At 50.1% G+C, this 24,255-nt stretch overlaps 2 protein-coding genes across 2 annotated transcripts; one reads left to right on the top strand and one right to left on the bottom strand.

Moving 5' to 3' along the window:
- Positions 1-2,324: 2,324 nt before the first annotated feature.
- On the bottom strand, positions 2,325-5,402 carry LOC128850823 (A-kinase anchor protein 13-like). The gene is made up of 2 exons (XM_054055839.1): positions 4,177-5,402; positions 2,325-2,624 (listed from the first exon to the last, which is right to left on the bottom strand). The coding sequence occupies exons 1-2, from the start codon at positions 4,618-4,620 to the stop codon at positions 2,325-2,327; spliced, it is 744 nt and encodes a 247-aa protein (XP_053911814.1). The 5' UTR covers positions 4,621-5,402.
- Positions 5,403-17,208: 11,806 nt separating this feature from the next.
- On the top strand, positions 17,209-18,042 carry LOC128850822 (olfactory receptor 14C36-like; the record flags this gene model as incomplete). Its single annotated transcript, XM_054055838.1, has 1 exon — positions 17,209-18,042. A coding segment is annotated over one exon (834 nt), but the record flags the coding sequence as incomplete, so codon positions are not given.
- Positions 18,043-24,255: the final 6,213 nt, after the last annotated feature.

Genomic DNA, 24,255 nt, shown 5'->3' with positions numbered 1-24,255 from the left:
GCTATGTAAATGGGGACCTGTGCTCCCTGTGTGTTTGAATAAATAAAGGCTTACATAGCACCTTTATTTTTTGGGGTAGGGAGGGAGGGAGATCACCCCTCATCCAAGGCCTTTTTGGATCTGGAGGGATGGTTCCTGTGTACGGGTGGCAATAAGCATGCAGGTTTCTTTGATGCTCAAATGCTGAGGAACTTGAAGCTTGTTAGAGATCTTCTCTCTGTCTGTCTTCAGAAGGCACTGTCTGTTACTTAGTGTGATTCAGTGGATCTATTGTGCAGCCTGGGATACCCTTCAACACTGCGTTGCCATTGCTAGTAACAGCCAATGGTTCTGTATTAAGCCAAGAGGCCTTAGGACTTGGTTGGCTTTAGGGTGTTTGGGGCTTTGAGCTTACTTTAGCTGCAGTAACAGACAGTCTGAGCTCAGCAGCAGAGCGGCCTGCCCCACACGAGGGCCTGCAGGAAGAGGATTCTCCTTCTCAAGGATTCTTCTCTGCAGGTACAGAAATGTTCCCTTGCTCTTCTCCAGGGACATCCCTTTCCCCAGGGGAGTGCGTCCTGGCTTACCTGTCTGGTCAGTCCTGGTTCCCTCTCTGTGCTCCCAGCAGGGCCACTTCTCGAACCAAGCCTTGAACGTTCCAGCCCTTCTGTGCCCTGACTCTTGTATGACCCAACTCTATCATGAATCTTCTGGCACCTGACTCTCCTATGACCCTTCTGAAATATGACTCTTCTATGACCCTACTCTTGAAAGACTTGACTCTTATGACTCTACTATGACCTGACTTTTGTATGACCTGACTCTTCTATCGCTCTCCTGTGAGACTACTCTTCTATAACCCAACTTTTCTATGATCCTTCTTGGACCCAACTCTTCTATGACCCTATTCTTATTATTCTATGGCCCAGCTCTCCTATGATCCTATACTTCTATGACTCAATTCTTTTTGACTCAACTCTTCTGTAATCCTTCTGTGACCTGACACTTGTACAACTTAACAGTACTGTGACCCAGTTCTTCTCTGACCAAACACTTCTATGATCTGACCCTCATATGACCCAAAACTCCTATGACCCTTCTATAACCCGATTCTTCTATGACACTAAGCTTTGATGACATTGTTATTCTATTACTGTTCTATGACATGACACTTTTAACCCTACCCTTCTATCAGCCAGCTCTTCTACAACAATTCTATACCCTGAGTCTTCTTCAGTCCCTCTGTGACACGACCCTTCAATGACCCAAATCTTCTATGACTCCTCTATGACCCCTACACATCTGTGACCTGACCCTTCCACGACCCAACACTTCCATTACAGTTCAGTGACCCAGCTCCTCTATGGCCTGACTCTTCCATGACCCCACTCTTGTGTGACTCTTCTCTGATCCTTCCGTGACCCAACTCTACTATGACCAAACTCTTCTATGACTCTTCTATGACCGGACACTTCTATGACCATTCAGTGATCATCCCATTCTGTGACTCAAGTGTTCTGCGACCTTACTGCTCTCTGACCCTTCTACAACCCAACACTCATATGACCCAACGCATCTATGACCCTTCTAAGACCCAGTTCCTCTATTACTCGACTCTTCTACAACCTTTCCCTGACCCAAATCTTCTATGACTTTTCTATGCCCGACTCTCCTAGGGTCTGACTCTCCTTCAATACTTCTATGAAACTGCTATTACACGATTCTTCTATGTCCCAGTTCTTTTATGATCCAGGTCTTCTACGTTCCCACAGTTCTATGACCTAAATTTTCCATGGGATCTCATAGTCAATGGAGAAACCAGATGCCTTCTGCTGGCCTGTCAGAGACACTGCCAGACCTGAGCTTAGAAGCACAAATCCCAGCCGTGAGTCAAGGGCTGACCTATCAGCTGCTTCAGAAAGTGGTTACCTCACAGTCCATTTCCCAGCCGTATTCCTGCTGTTGGCCTGTCCCCTCCAGAGGCAGAAGTGATCTCACAGCCCCCTTTGTGGCCATTGTCTTCCTACTGCATTAGGAGTTTTTGAGAGACACACCTGGCCACATGACACCTTGTCCACCCAAGCGAATGTCAGGAAGATGCACCAGGGGAGGTTTAGATTGGATATCAGAAGAAAGTCCCTTCACACTCAAGACATTCTATGATTCTAAGATTCTTTATTTCTTCCTACAAACCAACAAACACCTATTTCCAAACAGCCTCAGCCATCGCCTGAGACAATGCACATGTCAAATGCAAGCAGCTGTGGAAAAGGATCGTTGGTGTCATTTCATCCAAACTCGATCCCATTGGTATTTAAGAAACTCGGAGTATTTCTGAAAGGGACTTAACAGTCCTCCTTTTGTTTCCCTCTCCTACTCCTTCTCCTTGGTTTTGGCTGAACTGAAGGAGCATTCTCGCATCTGGGCTCTTCCTCAGCAGCCTGGTCCATCGATTTGGTTTTATCAGGAGAACGGAAAGGGCTTTTCTCTTTCAGTGTCATTAGGAGAGTGTTCCGTTTTGGGGAGACAGACGGTTCTGAATCTATGTGGCCTTGCTGAGGACGAGCAGGGCTCTTCTCCTTGGAGGACTCAGTGGCCCCAGACTGGGTGAGGACTCTTGTGAGTTTCTTCAGTGGATTGGGAATCTGTAAAGAAAAAGAAAAGTTGTTCCCTTGGTCATGGAAGAGGCCAGCAGAGACCCTGGGGAGGAAAGGTGTCCCAGACTGCTCAGAGACAGAGGTTGTTCTGGTGAACATCCAGCCCGCTCAGCGGCTCAAGAGCGGTCCCCATCCAGGCAAAGCAAAGGGAGAAGCCCTCTCAGCTGTGACAAAGAATACAGGCACAGGAAGAGACAAGGGCAAATACTCTCTAAGCTCTCCAGATCAAGGCTCCTCCGGCAGCGTTCATGCACAGGGACGGTGGCAGAAGGCCAAGGAGAAGCGAGCCTCTCCAGCCTGGGAATGCCAGTACTCAGCACTGCAGCTGCACGTGCTACAGGAAGCCTTCCCAAACGGAAGGTGAGAGCAAACACACCTTTCCTGACTTTTTGTTTCCTGGTCTCAGGATGTGATTGAGCCCATGCATTCAATGGGAAGAGCAAACCAACATCCAACAAGGCCTCAATCAACTCTATGTGAACAGCTCTGCAATGCCAGAAGGATTCCCGTCTTGAAAACGGGCCTCCTTGTCCTCATCCTCCAGCCCTCGCCGTTATTTCACCACTCAGCCTCTCCCACAGTATCCATGCCCCTCACATGTCAGCATCTGTTCAATGATGCAACAGCTTCGCTGGGTGCTCAGAAAACTCCTGGCCTGATCAGGAGCCGGGCTGGGAGGGAGGAAGCCCTGCCCTGAGGATTTGCTTCCCAGGGCCGACTGCTGAGCTCCACAATTCCTCTGCTCAGGCACCACAAGCATTTCCATGCCACAATCCAACAGCTGACAAGTAATTTTTCTCCAGCTCTGAGCCAATTCCATTCAGAACGAGTGAGATGCAAACAAGCCATCGACAACAGCCTCGAGGATCTCACTCAGCCCGCGTTTTGCCAAGGGACGCTTGCTCTCCTCAGCCAGACTGGGGCACAGGCGTGAAAGCATGAACCCCGGCTGGCTGAGAGATGCACTTAGCAAGGTCAGTGTGGGCGCTGCTCCTTCTGGCTGTGGACAACACCCTTCTCTTGGGCAGATCTTGAGAACAGTTTTGGAGACAGATGTCAGTGTACAAACAGCATTCCCCAGCATTTCTCAGCCTCACAAGTGGCTTTCATGGCAGCTGGAGGTGCTGGTAACCCAGAAAGCTCCATCTCCTTCTGAGAAGGATGTCCCATCCGCCCAATCACTCCCCAGAGTTGAGCACCCATGGGGTGAAGGCCAGTGGCAAAGGCAACATCGACCTCCTGGGACTGGGGGACTGGCCAGGGAATCTGCTTTGCACACCAGCTCCCTCTGCTCTGCTGTCTGCCAGCACACAGCACAAAGAAATGGGCAGAATTTGGGATGTTGAAACCCCCTCCTGACAGTGCTGGAGGAGCCAAAAACACAGTCCTACACATCCTGGGCAAGGAAAGAGCCAGAAATACCAGACCCTGCCTGTCTGAGTCTGGGCTGGCATCTGTCAATCTCTGCAGGTGTGCAGATGGCCCACGAGTTCCCGGAGGGCACGCCTTCCCCAGCAAGGTGAACTCTGGCAGCATTTACCTGGCTCTGGCCTTTGAGTTGGAGGGAGGCCTTCTCCAGCTCCAGCTCCTTGCGCTCGCGCTCCAGATCCTGCCACCATCTCTGGAGCTGCTGCTCTCGCTGAGCCAGCCTGGCCTCCTTCTCCATCAGCTCCTTCTCCCAGGCTTCCCACTTCTCTGGAGAGGTAACGGGCATTGTTGCCCCTGCTGGCAGCACAGAGGCCGAGGTTTCTTTCTCTCGGCATTCCTCCTTCGCCGAGATGGGCAGGCTATGAGGATCTTTCTCCTGCACTTTCTCCTCCTGCCCTTCCTTAGGGCTTAGTGCTTTTTTCTTCATACGGGAGTAGATCCACCAGCACCCAAGAAGTCCCACCGCTCCAGGAACGGCATAGAACAGAACATCACGGAAACGTAAAGCCATGCTGCAGAACCTCAGTGTTTCCCTAGAAGGAGAAAGAGAAACCATGGTTAAATGCTCACAGGGAAGGGAATGGGAAGTCTAATTTTCCATCAATGTCCCCATGGATTTCTGTGAGCACGAACAGGCTGGTTTTCCAGACGCTCTTTATATCCCAGTGTCTGCCCCACCAGCATGACACGCAGCAGGAGCCTCACCTGAGACCAGGGATACCTGGACATTGTTCACCAGGGGCCTCATCACTCTCACCTCACCTTCATGCTTAAAAAAATTCCCCTCCTTTCTGTGAACGCTCCCTGTGGCCCACTCAAACGGTCAGAATTCCTGCAGAAATTCCTGCACCCTATGAGCTGTCTCACACCCTGACCACAAACTGACATTAACGGAGATCCTGTCACTCCCCTCCCAGCAGTTTCTGGTGGAGCAGAGAACCATTCTTCTCCACTGCCCCATTCAGCTGCACCAACCGCACCAAGAGTTGTCCCGCACCATGCTGTGGTGCAGGAAGGCAGCAGCAAGACCTCCCACAGATGGACAGGGCTGTCCTGGAGACCAGCAGACAGAACACTTCTGAACCAGAGAGGATCAGCTTAGAAATTCCAGACCCAGTGTGGAGCGCTGGATGCTCCAGAGACATTTCCCAGCACGCAGAGCCCTGTGCAGCTCCACACCAAACCCAGAGCTGAGCCAGGGCAGAGCTCACACCCTGTAGGTGCTCGCCCTGTGCCACCAGGCAATTCCTCTGCCTTCTGGCACGGCCGGAATCCAGTCTAAGGGTCCCACCTGAGATCAAGACATGGCTGGAGAGCTGCAGCTGGGACTGGAGACTTTCCCAGCTTGATGAAGTGTCCTGGCAGTGGGTCAGAATGGGATTGAGACACTAAGGGGAGGGCAGGGGTCGGGCAGATCTCCCAGTCTGTATCCTTATTGACATTTATGGAAGACTCCTGGCAAAGACCAGGGAGATGAGGACAAGAAGGAATGCACACACTTGCCTATCTTCAAAAGAAATGAACAAAGAAAACACCAAGGAAAGTCAGCTCCATCTCCTTGTTCATGTCAGGTTCCCAGCACAGCTTGAAGCCACCCTGTTTCTCCAGACAGGACAAACAACCCTCAGTGGACACATTCTTCTAATGTCAGGCATGCTCGCAGCATGAGGTTCCCAGGGAAGCCAGAGAATTCCTTCTCAACACATAAGACGAGAGTCTGGCAAGCACTTATTCCAGATGTTCAGGGCTCTCTACAACCATAAAGGTCCATTCTGGTGACCATCTGCTTCAAGGCTCCACCACAAGAGAGACCAGGACAACTCCCAAGTGTCTGAGTCCTCGTGCTCTGCAGGGACAGACCTGACTGTGCTGCCGGTCCCTGCCTCCTCCACCTCCCGACTGCAGAGGTTACACTGCCAAACCCAATCCAGCAGGGGATATCCAGGTTGGAATTAAGGATTGTGCTGAAAGATCATGAAACAAACAAGCAGGCAGCTAAACTGGAACGGAGCTTCAGCAGCCAACCCGGGATGGCTCCCTACACAGCCTGGAGTCAGCGATGCAGCACTCGGGAAACAAATCCAATCAGGGTGAAGGAGCACAGGGCAAGGCTGGCACAGTTAAACCAAAACGGGATCCCCTGGGCTGGGAACACCTCCCATGTGGAAAATAATCAGGAAGACAGGCTCCAGCTCCTTGGAGGCACCAGAGTAGGAGCTGAGAGAACCCTCAGGAACTGGAGACCCTGCCATGGAGGTTAAACTCCGAGCAATGACTGTGCAGAATCAGGTATGGACACAACTGACCTACCCTGGACGTAGAGCAGAGTTTCCTCTCCAGCGGAACCGGCACCGGGCACTGCGACGGCTGAATCGCAGCTGCTTTGTTTCTCACACACAGAGCAAGGTGCAGGCAGCTCCCAGCAAAGAGACCACCTGCCTCCTCCAGATCCTCCTGGAGAGTGAATCTGGAGTGTGCTCGCCCTGGACAGCAGAGCGGTCCCCGAGGACACAGGGCAGCATCACAGAGGATGACATCACAGAGGCCATGGACCGAACCATGGTTTGGGGGTGAAGGGACCTCAACCATCCAACTGGTCCCACCCCCCTGCCATGGGCAGCAACACCCTGAGAGGCGCTGAGTGAGGATTTGGGCCATCAAAATTGTGGATAATTCTAAACCTGAGGCTTTGTTCCCTGAAACAGGATTTGGAAGATAAAAATGAGCTTTTGGAACCTATAAATAAGGGTTTGGTCTCTAAGGCTGAAGTGCTGGAAATTCAAAATCAGACTTTGGGCCTTAAAAATGAGGCTCTTAAAACGAGTGTTTGAGCACAATTCTTGATAATGTAGACCGTCAAAACACTACTGTGAGTCCTCAGAATCTACGGGTATTAAAAACCAGGTTGGAACTCTAGAATTGAAGATTTCAGTTCAAAACGGTGGACTTTGGGCACTAAATAGATTGGTGCAGTTTTACAAATGAATCTTTTGACCCTGCAAGGGAGGATAACCTCTTGGTTCCTCTGTGGCCCCAAGAAATGAATGTCTGGTCCAGAATATGGAGCTTTGGGTGCTCCAATGGAGTTGTCGAGCTGTAAAACAGCAGGTTGGATCCTTTACCTGAGAGTCTGGAGATTCCAAAGCAGGAGTTTCTGTCTTACAAATGGTGCTTTGAGAAGGAAACTGAGGCTTTGAGCCGCTATTTCAGGTTCTCTGCCCTAAAACATTGTGGTAGCAAACAGGAAGGCTTTTCACCCTAAAACTGGGACTGTAGAGGCTCAAAATGAGCATTTAAGCCCTTACAATTGTGGAATAAAAATGACGCTTTGTTCCCTGAAAAGGAGGATTTGGGGCCTAAAAATGAGATTTTGAACCATTTAGAGGCTTTTGTCTCCAAAACTGAGGGTGTGGATATAAAAAATCAGACTTTGTTCATTAAAAATGACGCTCTAGGCCTTAAAAAGATTAATTTTAGTTCAAAAGGAGGCTTGTAATTCATAAATCAGAGTCTGTAACCTAAAACGAGGCTTTGTGCCTCAAAGGGCGGTTCCCCTCCCAGCTCTGGGCTCTCCCCGGGCCTCCCCTCCCCCTGCAGGTGGGGCATTCCCTGCGCTGCGGGAATGGGAAGGGGGGGTGCGGGGTGCGGGGCCGATCCCGGGGGCAGCACCGCGATTGGCTGAGAGTGTGGGGAGGCGGCTCTGATTGGCTCCGGGGCTGCGGCTGCAGCGCCCGCGTCCCCCCCGGGGCCCTGAGCTGTGATTGGCCGTGGGGGCAGCGCTGGGCTGTGATTGGCCGCGGGGGCAGCGCTGGGCTGTGATTGGCTGTGGGGGCAGCGCTGGGCTGTGATTGGCCGTGGGGGCAGTGCTGGGCTGTGATTGGCTGTGGGGGCAGCGCTGGGCTGTGATTGGCCGCGGGGGCAGCGCTGGGCTGTGATTGGCCGTGCGGGCAGCGCTGGGTTGTGATTGGCTGTGGGGGCAGCGCTGGGTTGTGATTGGCCGTGCGGGCAGTGCTGGGCTGTGATTGGCCGTGGGGGCATTGCCGGGCTGTGATTGGCTGTGGGGGCAGCGCTGGGCTGTGATTGGCCGCGGGGCTGTCGCTCGGCCCACACAGATCCCGCTCTGATTGGTATGAGCCGTCACTGCCCGCCCCCAGCCCTGAGGGGAGGTTCCCTCTCATTGGCTGCTGTCACCCATCAATCACAGCCTGGCCCCGCCCCCATGCCCTCGGCTGGCCAATCACCGCCCCCCACGCTGTTGCCAGGCAACGGCTCTGCCTTCCACCCTCCTCACCCCACAGGACGGGGCTCGGGTAGAGCTGTGGGCGCTGAGGGGAGGGGGGGACAGGGCCAAGGCCTGGCAGTAGGGTTTCTGGACCAAAAATGGGACTTCTGGCCCCTAAACGAGGCTGGGGATGCTGGCAGGAGGCACTGGGGCCGCACAGGGGCTCTCACCCCTCAGTCACACGAGCACAGAACCATTAAGGCTGGAGAAGCCTCTGGGCTCCCCATCCCAACTCAAACGTCCCCTGGCACAGCTCAAGGCCGTTTCCTCTCATCCATTGACTCGAAAATGCCACAAATGCAGCTCTGAGGCTTGAAAATGCCACAAATCAATCCCTGAGACTTGTGTTGAAGGTTTAGAAAGCGAACATCACGGCTGGGAACGTGGGGCAATGATCTCCATCAGTCATGAGCAGCGAGGCGAAAGCTGCTTACAGAATCCATTTCCCACTTCCATGCCTATGGATCAGTTTTCCCAGAAATCTTATGCCTGTTCTATTCCTTTCCAAGGTCTGATTTTAATGTTGTTACGAACTTCACAAGAGGCCAAACTCTTCCCATCTGGAGCTTTGGCTCCAGCTCTGCCTGGTCTCACCTTAGAGACAGGGAAACACTGCAAACAGAGGGGGTTACGGCAGAGACGTCTGTTCAGCACAGACCACGCTGAACACAAGATGTCGTCATGTCCAAAGAATGAACTGTGTCTGGAGAACCCTGTCAGAAAGAAAACCTGCACTCAGAGGGATGTTCGGTCCAACTTTCAAAAGATACAGTTCCTTAGATGAACCTTAGCCCTGCTGTACCTTATATCAAAATATTCCACTGTTTGTATTAGTAACTCCTTTTTGTCTCACTCACCAGCCTCGGACTGTGCTCGGTTCAGAGCTGGGGATGGGGCCCTGGGTCCCACCGCCATCTCTGCGGGGCTGCTGTGTTCCCCGTGCGATCGCTGCCAGCGCTGCTTGTGATGGGATCGCTGCCCTCATGAACAGCAGAGATCTTTCAGGGCTTTCCTTAATACTGGGCGTGGGAGATCAAGAACTGCACAATTAGGAACATAGTGGAACGGGTTGGGTTGGATGGCACCTCAAAAATCTATCCATTTCCAATCCCCTGCCATGGGCAGAGACACCTGCCACTGGATCATGTTGCTCAAAGCTCCATCCAGCCTGAACTTAAACACCTCCAGGAATGGGCCAGCCACATCATCTTTGGGTGCAATTCCATTCAATATCTTTATCAATGACCTGGATGAAGGGATCAACTGGACCCTTAGTAAGCTCGTGGATGACACTAAGCTGGGAGGAAGGGTCAAGGTGCTTAACGGTAGGGATGCTCTGCAGAGGGATCTGGACAGACTGGATCGATGGGCTGTGACCACTGGGATGAGATTTAACAAGGACAAGTGCAGAGTCCTGCACTTGAAACACAACAATCCTATACAGTGCTACAGGCTTGGGAAAGTCTTGGAGGTGTTGCCCCATCCCTGGAGATGTTCAAGGCCAGGTTCGATGGGGCTTGGGCAGCCTGTTCTACTGGGATGTCCCTGCAAAGCTGCTTGGCAGAGAAAGACTTGGGGGTGTTGGTCATCAGCTGCTGAACCTGAGCCAGCAGTGGCGCAGGTGGTCAAGAAAGCCAACAGCACCTTGGCTTGTATCAGAAACAGCGTAGGCAGCAGGACCAGGGGAGTGATTGTGCCCTTGGACTCAGCACTGCTGAGGTTGTACCTTGAAACCTGTGTTCAGTTTTTGGCCCTCACTACAAGAAGGACACAAAAGTCCTGGAGCACATCCAGGGAAGAGTGAGGAAGGTGGGGAAGGGACTGGAGAACAAGGCCTGGGGGCTTTACAGGGTAACATGGGAGTTTGATCCCTCTCCATCCCAGAAAGGTGCACACCTTGAGCAGCTGGGAACAAGAGTGAGGGACAGAGCAGCTCTGCTCCCTCTGCACTGAGCCACAGGCAATGCTCTCCCCTCGCAGGAATTGCTTTGTTGTCCCTGGATGCAACAGAATTACTGAGGGTTTCTGACATCCATGAAAATCTTCAGCTGAAATAGGAGAGCTGTAAAACAATCTCTCCCTCTCAAACATGTTGGAGACTGTGGTTTCTTAGCGCTGGGATTACAGATGCTGGGAAGCTCTTTTGCATTAGGAGAAGTTTGTACACCAGGTCTGCCCACACTCTACCCATGACACCCCTGCAGCAGAGCAGGGCTGACTCCTTGCAACCAGCAGACAGAGACCCTGCTCCTCCCGGCACATTCAGCCGGCACCAAGCAGCACTCCAGGCACGGAGCTGGATGATGATCTTGGAAAGGAAAAGCAATGGAGAGCGTGCATTGTGAGAAATGGCTTACATGTGGGAGACTTCAATCTTCCTGATATCTGCTGGAAGTACAATACAGCAGAAAGGAAGCAGTCTGGGAAGTTCCTGGAGTGTGTGGAAGACAACTTCCTCACACAACTGGTGAGTGAGCTGACAAGGGAGGGTGCGCTCCTGGACCTGCTGTTTGTGAACAGGGAAGGCCTTGTGGGGGATGTGACGATTGGAGGATGCCTGGGACGAAGCGATTATGAGATGATAGGGTTTTCAGTTCTAGGTGAGATGAAGAAGGGGATGAGCAAAACAGTCACATTAAACTTCCAGAGGGCAGACTTTGGACTGTTCAGAATGCTGTTTGGCAAAGTCCCATGGGAGACAGTCCGTAAGGGCAAGGGAGCCCATGAGTGCTGGGCGCTCTTCAAAAATGAAACCCTAGCAGCTCAGGAGCAAGCCATCCCCATGTTCCGGAAGAGGAGCCGGCGGGGGAAAAAAACAGCTTGATTGAGTAGGAAGATCTTGAGAGATATCAAAAAGAAGAGGAATGTCTATGAGCTTTGGAAGAAGGGACAGGTGTCTTGGGTAGACTACAGGGAGGAAGTGATATTGTGCAGGGAAAAAATCAGAAGGGCTAAGGCCCAACTAGAAATCAAATTGTCTAAATCTGCGAAAGATAATAAAAAAAATCTTTCTATAAATACATTAACAAGAAAAGAATATTCAGTACCTATTGGATGCAGAAGGAAGAACAGTGACAGGGGATAAGGACAAGGGTGAGATACTTAATGTCTTCTTTGCCTCACTCTTTAACACACTCCAGAGCCTCAACATCCTTCTTGTATTGTATTGTAACACAGTATTCGAGGTGCGGTCTCACCAGTGCTGAGTACAGAGGGAGAATAACCTCCCTGGACCTGCTGGTCACACCATTTCTGATACAAGCCAAGATGCCATTGGCCTTCTTGGCCACCTGGGCACACTGCTGGCTCATGTTCAGTCGGCTGTCAACCAACACCCCCAGGTCCTTCTCTTCCGTGCAGCTCTCCAGCCACTCTTCCCCCAGTCTGTAGCGCTGCATAGGGTTGTTGTGCCCCAAGTGCAGGACCCGGCATTTGGCCTTGTTCAACCTCATGCCATTGGTCTCAGCCCAGCAGTCCAGCCTGTTCAGATCCCTTTGCAGAGCCTCCCTACCCTCCAGCAGATCGACACTTCCTCCCAGCTTAGTGTCATCTGCAAACTTGCTGAGGATGCACTCAATGCCTTCATCCAGGTCATTGATAAAGACATCGAACAGGGCTGGACCCAGTACTGAGCCCTGAGGATCTCCACTTGTGACTGGCCTCCAACTGGAGTTAACTCCATTGACCACCACTCTCTGGGCCCGGCCATCCAACCAGTTTTCAACCCAGGAGAGTGTGCGCCCATCCAGGCCAGAGGCTGACAGTTTCTGAAGCAGAATGCTGTGAGAAACTGTGTCAAAGGCTTTACTGAAGTCCAAGAAGACTACACAGCCTTTCCCTCATCCAGTAATCGAGTGATTTTGTCATAGAAGGTGATCAGGTCAGTTTGGCAAGATCTGCCTTTTGTAAACCCATGTTGACTGGGCCTGATCACCAGGTTCTCTTGCATGTGCTTCATGATAGCACTCAAGATTACCTGTTCCATGACTTTCTCTGGTGAGACTGACAGGCCTGTAGTTCCCCGGATCCTCTCTGCAACCCTTCTTGTATATGGGCACAACATCAGCCAGCCTGAAGGGAGCCTACAGGGAAGCTGGAGAGGAACTATTCACAAAGGCTTGTGGTGACAGGACGAGGAGGAACGGGCATAAATCAGAGAGGTGCAGATTTAGACTAGACATTAGGAAGAATTTCTTCACCATGAGAGTGGTGAGACACTGGAATAGGTTGCTAAGGGAAGTTGTGGATACCCCATCCCTGGAGGTGTTCAAGGCCAGGTTGGATTTGGCCTTGGGTAGCCTGATTTATTGGGATGTTTCTGCCCATGGCAGGGGATTAGAGCTAGATGATCTTTAAGGTCCCTTCCAACCCCAATTATTCTATGATTCTATGATTCCATGACCCAATATTTCTGTGACCCGACTCTTCTATGACCCAGCTCTTCTGTGACCTGACTCTTTTGTGACTCCCCATGACCGAACTCTTATATGAGCCACCTCTTCTCTGATCCGACCCATCTGTGACCAGGTGACCTCTTGTGTTACTTGATGTTTACATGATCCTTCTGTGACTCTTTTGTGACCCAACTCTTCTATGACCCTTACATCACCTGAATCTTCTAGAAACCTTCTATGACTGAACTCTTCTGTAAACAACTCTTCGATGACCCTTCTATGACCTGACACTTGTATAAACCTTCTATGACTGAACTCCTCTATGACCTGCCTCTTATATCACCCCACCCTTCTACAACTCCTCTACAACCCAAATCCTCTGTGATCTGGGTCTACTATGACCCAACTCTTCTAAAACCTGAGCCTTCTGTGAACCAAGCCTTCTATGACCCAACACTTCTCTGATCCTCCTATGGCTTTTTATGACCTGACTTCTGTGCCTTGACTCCTCTATGGTGTGAATAAACTATTACCCAACTCTTATGTGAACTTCCTATGACTGCACTCTTCTGTTACTGCTGTGTGAATTGACTCTTCCATGAGCCATCTCTTATATGACCAGGCCCTTCTACGGCTCCAGCCTTCTATGCCCCAACCTTTCTCTGACCTTTGGTCTGACTGTTCTCTGACTCTTCATGGATGCAGCACTTCAATGATCAGACAAAGCTATGACCAGACTCTTCTGAGATCCAGCTCTTCCGGGACCCAACCCTTCCATGACCCAACTGGTCTATGAACAGAACGCTGCTATTAACTGACCCTTCTATGACTAGATCCTCTATGATCTGACTCTTCTGTGAGTCCTCTATGACCCGACACATATGAGATGCCTCTTCCATGGCCGAACTTTTCTATGACTTGATGCAAACCTTCTATGACCCAGGACTTCTATGATGTGACATTTCTATGACCCAACTCTTCTAAAACGCAAGCCTTCATTGAACCAAGCCTTCTATGGCTTTCTATGACCCAGCTCCTCTCTGATCTAAATATTCTATGACCAAACTCTTCTATGACCAACCATTATATGACCGGACACATATATTACCTGACTTTTCCATGTCCTGACTCCTTTATAACACTTTGGCCCACTTGTTCTATGATCCTTCAGGACCTGATTCTTTTGTGATTCTTCTATGACTCATCTATGACCCGACCCATCACTGAACTGGCACTTCTATGACCATTCCCTGACCAAACCCTTCTGAAATTCAACAAAATCCTCACTCTACTATGACTTGACTCTTCCTAGGGCCCTTTTGTAACCTGAATCCTCCAGGACCTCAGACTTCTATTACCCAAAATTGCTATGAGAATTCTGTGACCAAACACTTCGATGAATCGTCTAATATGTAACTCCTCTATCACTCTTCCAGGATGGGACTCTCTGACCTGACTTCTCACACTAAAGTTTTCTGTGACTCTCTATTACCCAGGACTTTTATGACCCTGCCCTTCTATGACCCAACTCTTTCACAACTCCATGGAGCTGTGTGAGAGCCTTCGCATCTCAGGTAACTCTACAGGCCTGTGTTTGGAATTACATGGAATAACTGCTCCCAGTTTGATTCGGCAATGTGAGAATGTTCATGACACCAGCGTCATTGCAGTGAAAGCCAGATCTGCCTTCCCAGGGCCTGGGGGTCAGGGCTTGGCCTTTCTGCTTCACCAAGCAAACCCAGGCTTTTCTCAGCATCACAGCTGCCTGCACAGCACCTTTCCCTGCCTGCAATCATGGCCTCCAATTCTCGGCTCTAACGAGTCCCTGGGGAGGCTTTGTTAGTAATAATTCTCACTGTAACCAATTAATACTTTAAGGTACTCTGAGTTCTGCTATTGACTTCTTGAGAGCTTTTCTCTATCTCCTCTCAGCAGCTGAGGTTCAAGGACTCATCAGCAGATCCACCCTGGGTCTCATTAAAATACAAAAACACTTAATGAGCTCTTTCTCTTCCTGGGGATTTCTTCAGCTCATCAAGTCTTGTACAGCTCCTTGGAGTCATTTCCCAGTGTGGTTAGAAAGGAAGATTTGAAAGTGCACCCAGGAAAAAGATTTAAAGGTGCAGCAAATAAAAAAAATGTTTATATTTCATTCATTTTCAGTTCAGAGAAGAGGTGACAGACACATTCTCCAATGGACATTGATGCCAAGTGTCACCTCAAGAGATGGAAAAGCATCCCTTGAGGTCTGACCCTGCATGGACAGCCTTACATCCCTTTCCCTTTCCATTCTGACAGCTTGGGGAAATGAGATCATTCCACGTCACCTTCCTGGTGGCACAAACCCTTCTCCCCCCCCTTCCCAGTGATTCTCCTGCCCAAGAAATGCAATGATATTGCAGGACAGAAGTGTCTCTCCCAGCTGAGGGAGGGAACATCACGGATGGCTCCAGTGTGTCTCTCAGAGGGTTCCCTGGAGCCCCAGGGACACCTCGAGGGAGCCCAGAGAGGGCAGAGAAAGGGCTGCCTTGGGCTGCTCCTCTGCTGCTGAGCTGGGATGGGCTCCTGGCATGGAGGGAGCTCTTGGCAAGTGGGCAGCGCTACAAAGAGCCATCTCTGGGCAGGAGCAGCTCCTCTGTAGAGCCCAGCAGGGCTGAGGGCACTGCCTGCAGGCAGGGAGGGGAGAGGAGGGAGACAGAGAGAGGGGAAAGGCAGGGTGGTGTGAGAGGATGCTGAGAGCTCCCTGAGGAGGAATCCTCACAGTCCTTTACAGAGTAAGTCTCTGGGTGCAGGACAATGCAGGTGCTCTTCCTGGAGGGATCTCCTGAAGCTGGCACATCCCACAGCTCATGGTATGTCTATTTACAATGCTCTCAGTTTCTCCAGAGCAGAGGAGGATTATGTGCTGCAGATCAGGGATTTCACACTCAGCCATCAGAGGGACAGAACACAACGGCTGCCTGCTCCTGATGGCTGTGGGGATGTAAAGGTGGATCTGCTCCTGTGGGTGCCCAGGGCTGTCCTTCCAAACAGAATCTCTGTGTCCCAGTGCACTGGGGCAGAGACACTGCACCTTCCAGGGTCAGCACTCAGCGCATCAGTGCAGTTGATCACAGTGGTGTGGGGAGAAGCTGTGAGTGGAAGGGGAAATGCCCAGCAAGTCAGGGTCCTTCTGCTTCCAAGACTGTGCTTCATGGGTCAGGGCTGCTCACAGCTCTGGATCGCCCCTGGGATATTTCCAAAGGGGTGTCTCAAGGAGAAGATCAATGCAGTGATTGTTCTAAAGGTAAGGAGCTTGCCTGAGACCAGGTTTGCTCTTTCCTTTCCCAAGTCACTTCGGGGAGCGGGTTGGGAGAAAAGCAGGAGTAGAAATGGAGCTTGCTGTTCTCGCTATTCTTGCTGTTGTTCTGCTGTTCTTGCTGCCAGGCTCTCTGGGGATGGGAGTTTCAGCTCAAGGATCTGAATCTCCCTTCATCAAATGCCATAAAGAGGACACTTGGCTCTCCTTGAGGTTTCCTTCCAAGCTGTGATCTTCCCTCCAGTCTGCAAACCTGTCCAATCACATCTTTGTGTTACCTAAAAGCCCCATGGAGAGACGCAGAGATGCAATGAGAGTGAAAATGCTGCTGAGTTTGTGAAATGAGTCGTGTGTGTCCTGGGCTGACAGTGGGGTGCTGAGACCTTTGGAAAGGGTGAGACATTGAGTGGTGTGAGGTGGATCCCTCTGCTCTCAGCAGGACCTGGTGGCTTTTCAGGGTAACATGGGAGTGTGAAACCCTCCATCTCAGAAAGGTGCAAGCCCAGGGAAGCAGGGAGTTTAAGCAAGGAAGAGAGCAGCTGCCCTCTCTCTGCACTGAGCCACAGGCAATGCTTTCACCTCATAGGACTCTCTGTTCTCCTGGAGTGCAGCACAGATGCTGAGGGTTTCTGACAGCCAAGAACAATGTGGAGGGTTGGAAAAGGAGCTATAAAAACCCCAAATCTCTCAGCTTTACTTCCGCCCTCTCGGTACCTTATCCCCGGCAGTGCAGAGCTGCCAGGCCGTTCTGCACCAGGAACAGTTCCACAGGACAAAGCTGAACCCCAGTAGTGTCCCCTGTCCCCACCGTCCCCATGACACTCTGCTGCACAGCAGGGCTGACTCCTTGCAGCCACAACGCAGAGGCCCTGCTCCTCCCAGCACAATCAGCCAGCACCAAGCAGGGCTCCAGGCATGGAGCTGAAGGAAGGGCTACAGGAAAAGTCACAGAGGATGTGCAGCGGGGGGGAGGAGGAATGAGAAATGGCTTTGATTTTACCCAGAGAAGTCTCCTCTAACTTGTCACTGTCCTTTCCTCCTGTGTCATTACCCCATAGCCAGATGCAGCAGATGTCCAACAGCAGCTCCATCACCCAGTTCCTCCTCCTGGCATTCACAGAGACATGGGAGCTGCAGCTCTTCCACTTCTGGCTCTTCCTGAGCATCTACCTGGCTGCCCTCCTGGGCAATGGCCTCATCATCACCACCATCATCTGTGACCACCACCTGCACACCCCCATGTACTTCTTCCTCCTCAACCTCTCCCTCCTCGACCTGGGATATATCTCCACCACTATCCCCAAAACATTGGCCAATTCTCTATGGAACACCAGGGCCATCTCTTACGGGGGATGTGCTGCCCAGATCTTCTTTGTATTATTCTTGTTTGGTGCAGAATATTCTATTCTCACGGTCATGGCTTATGACCGCTACATAGCCATCTGCAAACCCTTGGACTATGGGACCCTCCTGGGCAGCAGAGCTTGTGTCCACATGGCAGCAGCTGCCTGGGGCGCCGGCTTTCTCCATGCTCTGCTGAACACAGCCAATACATTTTCCCTGCCCCTCTGTCAGGGCAATGCTGTGGTACAGTTCTTCTGTGAAATTCCCCAGATCCTCAAGCTCTCCTGCTCACACTCCTACTTCAGAGAGGTTGGGCTTCTTGTAGTTGGTGTCTTCGTAGCATTGGGCTGTTTTGTTTTCATTGTGGTGTCCTATGTGCAGATCTTCAGGGCTGTGCTGAGGATCCCCTCGGAGCAGGGACAGCACAGAGCCTTTTCTACGTGCCTCCCGCACTTGGTTGCTGTCTCCCTATTTGTCAGCACCAGCATGATTGCCTACCTGAAGCCCCCCTCCACCTCCTCCCCATCCCTGGATCTGGTGATGGCAGTTCTTTACTCAGTGGTCCCTCCAGCAGTGAACCCCCTCATCTACAGCTTGAGGAACCAGCAGCTCAAGGATGCAGTGTGGAAACTCATGACTGTACTTTTTAAGCATCATTGATCTCCCCATCTTCTTCTGCCTATCACTCACAATGAAACACACTGAAAAAAACATCCTATCTTTGGTAGCTGATTTGGTTTGATTTGGGATTCTTCTTTGTTATGATGACATTGTCCACAAAGAAATGTCAAAGAAATTGTTCCTGCTACTGCTGTGTCAGTATCTCCCTGTCATGTATGACCTGCAGACTGTGTAAACAATGAGCCCTACTCTGTTCCTTTAAAGAAAATAAAGGCTCTCACAGACACTTATTTGTCCATCATCCTTCCTCTAGGACTTTCTCTCGAGCTCCTGGGTCACTTTTAGAGGTTGGAGAAAAGGAGTCCCAGCATAGCAGCATGTCATGGAGCACCTGCGCTTAGTCCTTCTAAAGCCGCTCTCTTTGTCCCTCCATGATCTCCTTCCCAGCCCTTGTGCTGGTGGAAGGTCTGAGCACTCTGAGCTTGGTCCCACTCCTGCGCTGTGGCCGTGCTGTGATCACAGACAGCAACAGGCAATGGGCCCCTCTGTGACAGGGATGATGTCCATGGTGTTGGTGTGAAGGCCTGTGGGACAGAAAGAGCCTCAAGGTCACTTCACTTTGAGAGTAATGTCCCCTGGAAACTGCCTGAGTGCAGCACTGGGATGTGCTTCCTTGGATCAAGTTCTCGGGGTCCATTCCTCATGTTGGTGGGGCAGATGAGTGCAGAGCAGGGTGAGCAACCACAGCTCTGGGAGTGGCAGCAGGAGAACAAACACACTGTGACTGCTGCTGTGCAGAGCCACTGTATGGGGAGGGTCTGTCTCTGAGCACCCTGTGTGTGAGATCAGGGCACAAGGTGTCTCATTCAGTCCCTGTTATCTGTCAGCAAACAATGGGAAGTGGTTCCTTCTCCGGTCTTAATCAGGAAGGGGAATTGAGAAAGGAAAAGAGTCCTGAAGGTTGAAATAAAAAGATGGATTTAATAAAAACAATAAAACCTCACACTATTACTATCAGTAGCACTTACAGTAACACTCATGCTGGTGCCAGGGCTTGTTTTAGTACCAGTGGTAGTGGTAGAATCATAGAATCACTTCATAGAATCATGGAATGCTTTGGGTTGGAAGGGTCCTTAGAGATCATTCATTTCATTCCTCCTTGTCATGTGCAGGGACACCTCCCACTGGATCGGGGTGTCTATAGCCTCGTTCAACCTGGCCTCGAACTTCTCAGTACTAGGATTAAAATTAACACGAATTTATATATAATGATATCAAGGCAGCATCCCAGGGAGCTGAGTGAGCAGGATGATGTCACAGTGAGGCCACCCGCCATCATCTTCCAAAGGTTATGGAGACTGAGGGAACTCCCAAAGCACTGGCAGCACTCCCACATTGCCTGTCCTTTTCAGAAATGGCCAATGGATAAGCAGGGATCTAAAGACTGTCTGTGATACCTTGTCCTGTCAGATCCCATTTCTGGGTGTCTGAAGGAGAAGGGGACTGGATTTCCCTGGGCAGATTGTGTGTCTTCACCATTCTATTACCTGCGTCTTTGATGACCTGACAGTTATATGAGCCATCTCTTCTACGACCTTGCCCTTCGATGACCCAAGCCTCCTATGACCTGACTCCTCCAATGACTCTTCTATCACCCAACACTTATATGACCTTTCCATGACCATTAAATGACAATTTTATGACCCGAGTGTTCTATGATCTGACATTTGTAAAAAGCGAGTCTTTGGTTGCCCAAGCTTTCTATAACCCAAATCTTCTGACCTTTGTGTGACTTTCTATGACCTTACTCTTGTGACTTCTCTGTGACCTGACTTTTCTATGACCCGAATAATTTATGACCCAAACCTTCTACAGCCCAAACTTTACACAACCTGGAACCTCTATGGCCTGACTCTTCTATGAATCTTTTATGACCCAGCTGTTCTGTTACACAAATAAACTCTCACGTTTCTGTAACTCAACTCTTCTATGACCGAACCCTTCTATGAACGTTCCTTAACTGAACTCCTCTATTACCCCTTAATGACCCACCTCATGTATAACCCGACTCTTCTATTACCAGTTTTTCTATGACCAGGCCCTTCCATGACTTGAGCCTCTGGCCCAACTCTTCTATGACCTGACTCCTCTACAACTCCTCTATGATCCTGACTGATATATGAGCCACCTCTTCTATGACCCAACACTTCTATGACCTGAGTCTTCTAGGAATTGATCCTTCTATGCCCCTTCTATGACCCAATGCTTCTATGTCCCAACACACCTATGATGTGACCTTTCTTTGACCAAACAATTCTATGTACCTTCTACAACCAAACTAGAGAACTGAGTCTTCTATCACCCCACTCTTCCATGAGTCCTCTATGACCTGAATATTCTACGACCAAACCCCTCCATGATCCAACACTTATAGGACCTGATGATTCTACTGACTCTTCTGTAATGCTACTATGACTCAACTCTCTGCTCTGTGACTTCATAATTCTATGACCTTTTGTGATTTGACGTTTCTCTGACAAAACCCTTCTAAAACCTGTCACACTTCTATGACTCGACTCTTCAATGACACGAATATTCTATGATCCTTTTAAGGATCATAGATTAAGGACATTTATGATGTCAATCTTCCAAGACTTCTATAACCCAACTCTGCTATGAGACTGGACCCTGCCGTGAACCTTCTATGATCTGACTCTTCTATGACCCAACTCTTCTGTAACTCCATGGAGCTGTGTGAGCTCCGTGTCATCTCATGTAACACTACAGGACTGTATTTGAAATTACGTGGAATAACTGCTCCCAGTTTGATTTGGCAAAGTGAGAATGTTCACAACACCAGTGTCATTGTAGCCAAAGCCATATCTGCCTTCCCAGGGTCTGGGGGTCAGAGCTTGGCTTTTCTGCTTCACCAAGCAAACCCAGGCTTTTCTCAGTATCACAGCTGTCTGCACAGTGCCTTTGCCTACCTGCAATAGTGGCCTCAAATTCTCGGCTCTAACGAGTCCCTGGGGAGTCTTTGTCGGGGAATGATCCTCACTGAGACAAATTAAAACTTCAAGGTACTCTGAGCTGTGTCTTTAAGTTCTTGAGAGGTTTACTCAATCTCCTCTCAGCAGCTGAGGTTCAAGGTCTCATCAGCAAATCCACCCTGGGTCTCATTAAAATACAGAAAGCGTTAACCAGCTCTTTGTCTGCTTGGAGATTTCTTCAGGTCTTCAAGCCTTGTACATCTTGCAGTAATTTCCCAGTGTGGTTAAAGAGGAAGATTTCAAAGTACACCTAAGAAAAATATGTTTTATTTTAAAGTTTATATTTCAATACTTTTCAGAATCATAGAATGGTTTGGGTTGAGGTGACCTGGGCTGCATCAAAAGAAGCGTGGCCAGCAGGTTGAGAGAAGTGATTCTGCCCCTCTATTCCTCTCTTGGGAGACCTCATCTGGAATCCTGTGTCCAGTTCTGGAATCCTCAATGTAAGAAAGAGATGGAGCTGTTGGAACTGGTCCAGAGGAGGGCTACAAAGATGATCTGAGGGCTGGAGCACCTTCCTTACAAGGACAGGGTGAGAGAGTTGGGGTTGTTCAGCCTGGAGAAGAGAAGGCTCAGAGGAGATCTTATAGCAACTTTTCAGTACCTGCAGGGGCCTACAAGAAAGCTGGAGAGGGGCTATTCATAAAGGCTTGTGGGGATAGGATCAGAGGGAATGGGTATAAACTGGAGAGCAGCAGATTTAGACTGGACATTAGGAAGAATTTCTTCACTATAAGAGACACTGGATTAGGTTGTCCAGGGAGGTTGTGGCTGCCCCATCCCTGCAGGTGTTCAAGGCCAGGTTGGATGGGGCCTTAGGCAGCCTGATTTAGTGGGATGTCCCTTCCTGTGGCCGGGGGGGTTGGAACAAGATGATCTTTAAAGTCCCTTCCAACCCTAACTCTTCTAGGATTCTATGATTCTGTGATTCTATGACCTGGCACTTCTATGACTTGACAATTGGTCCTTTGATGATGCAGACCTTCTATGACAACAATTCTTCCTTTTATGACCTCTTCTATGACCTCACAATTTGCGATTGTATGACCCTGCCCATCTATGACTTACCAATTCGCTCTTATGTGACATGGCCCGTCTATGACCCGGCCCTTCTATGATGGTTTGCAGTGAGAGCGCTACCAGGAGAAGGGACTAACGTACTAACATAACTAACTATATTGAGCATGGTTGGCTCACAGACTCTCCCATGTATGATGTGTTGCATAGTTTTTTCTTACTATTCTCAATCGCATCTGACTTTTATCTGCTCACAGTCATGGCCTGTGACCACTACGTTGCCATCTGCAAAACCCTGCACTACAGGACCCTCCTGGGCAGCAGAGCTTGTGTCCACATGGCAGCAGCTGCCTGGGGCGCTGGGTTTCTCTATGCTCTGATGCACACAGCCAACACATTTTGCCTGCCCCTCTGCCAGGACAATGGTGTGGACCAGTTCTTATGTCAGATCGCTCAGATCCTCAAGCTCTCCTGCTCAGATTCCTACCTCAGACAGCTCTGCATTCCTGTGGTTACTCTCTCAGTAGCACTTCGATACATGGGAGATGACCTTTGTGTCCCCGGCCCTTCTATGGCTTAAGAATTCACACTTCTGTGACCTGGCCCTTCTACAACTTAACAGTTTGCCCTTCTATGACCCGGGCCTTGATGACTTAGCAGTTAGCCCTTCTATGACCCAGCTTTTCTATAACCTAACAGTTCACCCTTGTCTGTTCTGGCCTTTCTACAACCTAAAAATTTGCACTTCTCTGACCTGGCCCTTCTATGACTTAACAATTTGATCCTCCGTGACCTGGAGACATTGTATGACTTAACAATTCACCCCTTTATGAGCCAGCCCTTCTAGAACTTCACATTTTGCCCTCTTCAGTCCTGGCCTTTCCCTGACATAAGTTTTCCCTTCTATGTTGCATCCCTTCTGTGACTAGAAGGTCTATGACAGTCCTCTGCGAGTCGACCATGCTCAATATAGTTAGTTATGTTAGTATGTTAGTTCCTTCTCCTGGTAGCGCTCTCACTGCAAACCATCAGAGAAGGGACGGATCATTCTTTTGGTGCAGCCCAGGACACAGTTGGCCTTCTGAGCTGTGAGAGCATGTTACCGGCTCATGTCGAGCTTCTCATTGACCAGCACCCCCAAGTCCTTCTCTGCAGGGCTGCTCTTAAGCATGTCATCCTCCATTGTGTACTGAAAGTGGGGATTACCCCGATCCAGGTGCAGGACCTCACACTTGGCCTTGTTGAACCTCATGAGGTTCTCAGAGACTCCTGTCCAGGTCCCTCTGGATGACATCCCGTCCTTCCGGTGTGGCAACTACACCACTCAGCTTGATGTCATCTGCAAACTTGCTGAGGGTGCCCTCAATCTCACTGTCAATCTCATTGATAAAGATATTGAACAGCACCGGTCCCAGTACAGACCCCTGAGGGACAACACTCATCATGGATTTCCATCTCGACTTTGAGCCATTGACCACTACTCTCTGAATACAACCATCCAAACAGTGTCTTATCCACTGTACCGTCCACCAATCAAATCCATATCTCTCCAATCTAGAGAGAAGGATGTTGTGTGGGATCATGTCAAAGGCTTTACAGAAGTCTAGACAGATCACATCTCTTGCTTTACCTGTGTCCACTGCTGCAGTTACCCCATCATAGAAAGCCACCAAGTTGGTCAGACAGGATTTGCCCCTGGTGAAGCCATGCTGCCTGCCATTAATCACCTCCCTGTCCTCCATGTGCTTTAGCATAGCTTCTGAGAGGATCTGTTCCATGATCTTCCCAGGCACAGAGGTGAGGCTGACAGGTCGCTAGTTCTCAGGGTCGTCTTTTCTACGCTTTCTAAAAATGGGCAGAATGTTACCCTTCTTCCAGTCACCAGGGACTTCTCCTGACTGCCATGGCTTTTCAAATATCATGGAGAGTGGCTTGGCAACCACATCTGCCAATTCCCTCAGGACTCTGGGATGCATCTTATCAGATCCCATGGACTTATATACGTTCAGATTTCTCAGGTGGTCAAGAACCTGATCCTGCTTTACTGTGGGAGGGATTCTAGCCCCCTGGTCACCATCTTGCTGTCCCATGACCCAGGAGGTGTGAGGAGAGCAGTTATCGGTGAAGACTGAGGCAAAAATATTGAAGTACCTCAGCCTTCTCCTCGGCTGTTGATACGTGACCA

Source organism: Cuculus canorus, unplaced genomic scaffold (assembly GCF_017976375.1).
Source record: "Cuculus canorus isolate bCucCan1 unplaced genomic scaffold, bCucCan1.pri scaffold_88_arrow_ctg1, whole genome shotgun sequence".
Classification (NCBI taxonomy): Eukaryota; Metazoa; Chordata; class Aves; order Cuculiformes; family Cuculidae; genus Cuculus; species Cuculus canorus.
The sequence above is the reverse complement of the archived record's forward strand: the minus strand, read 5'-3'. Positions and strand labels throughout refer to the sequence as shown.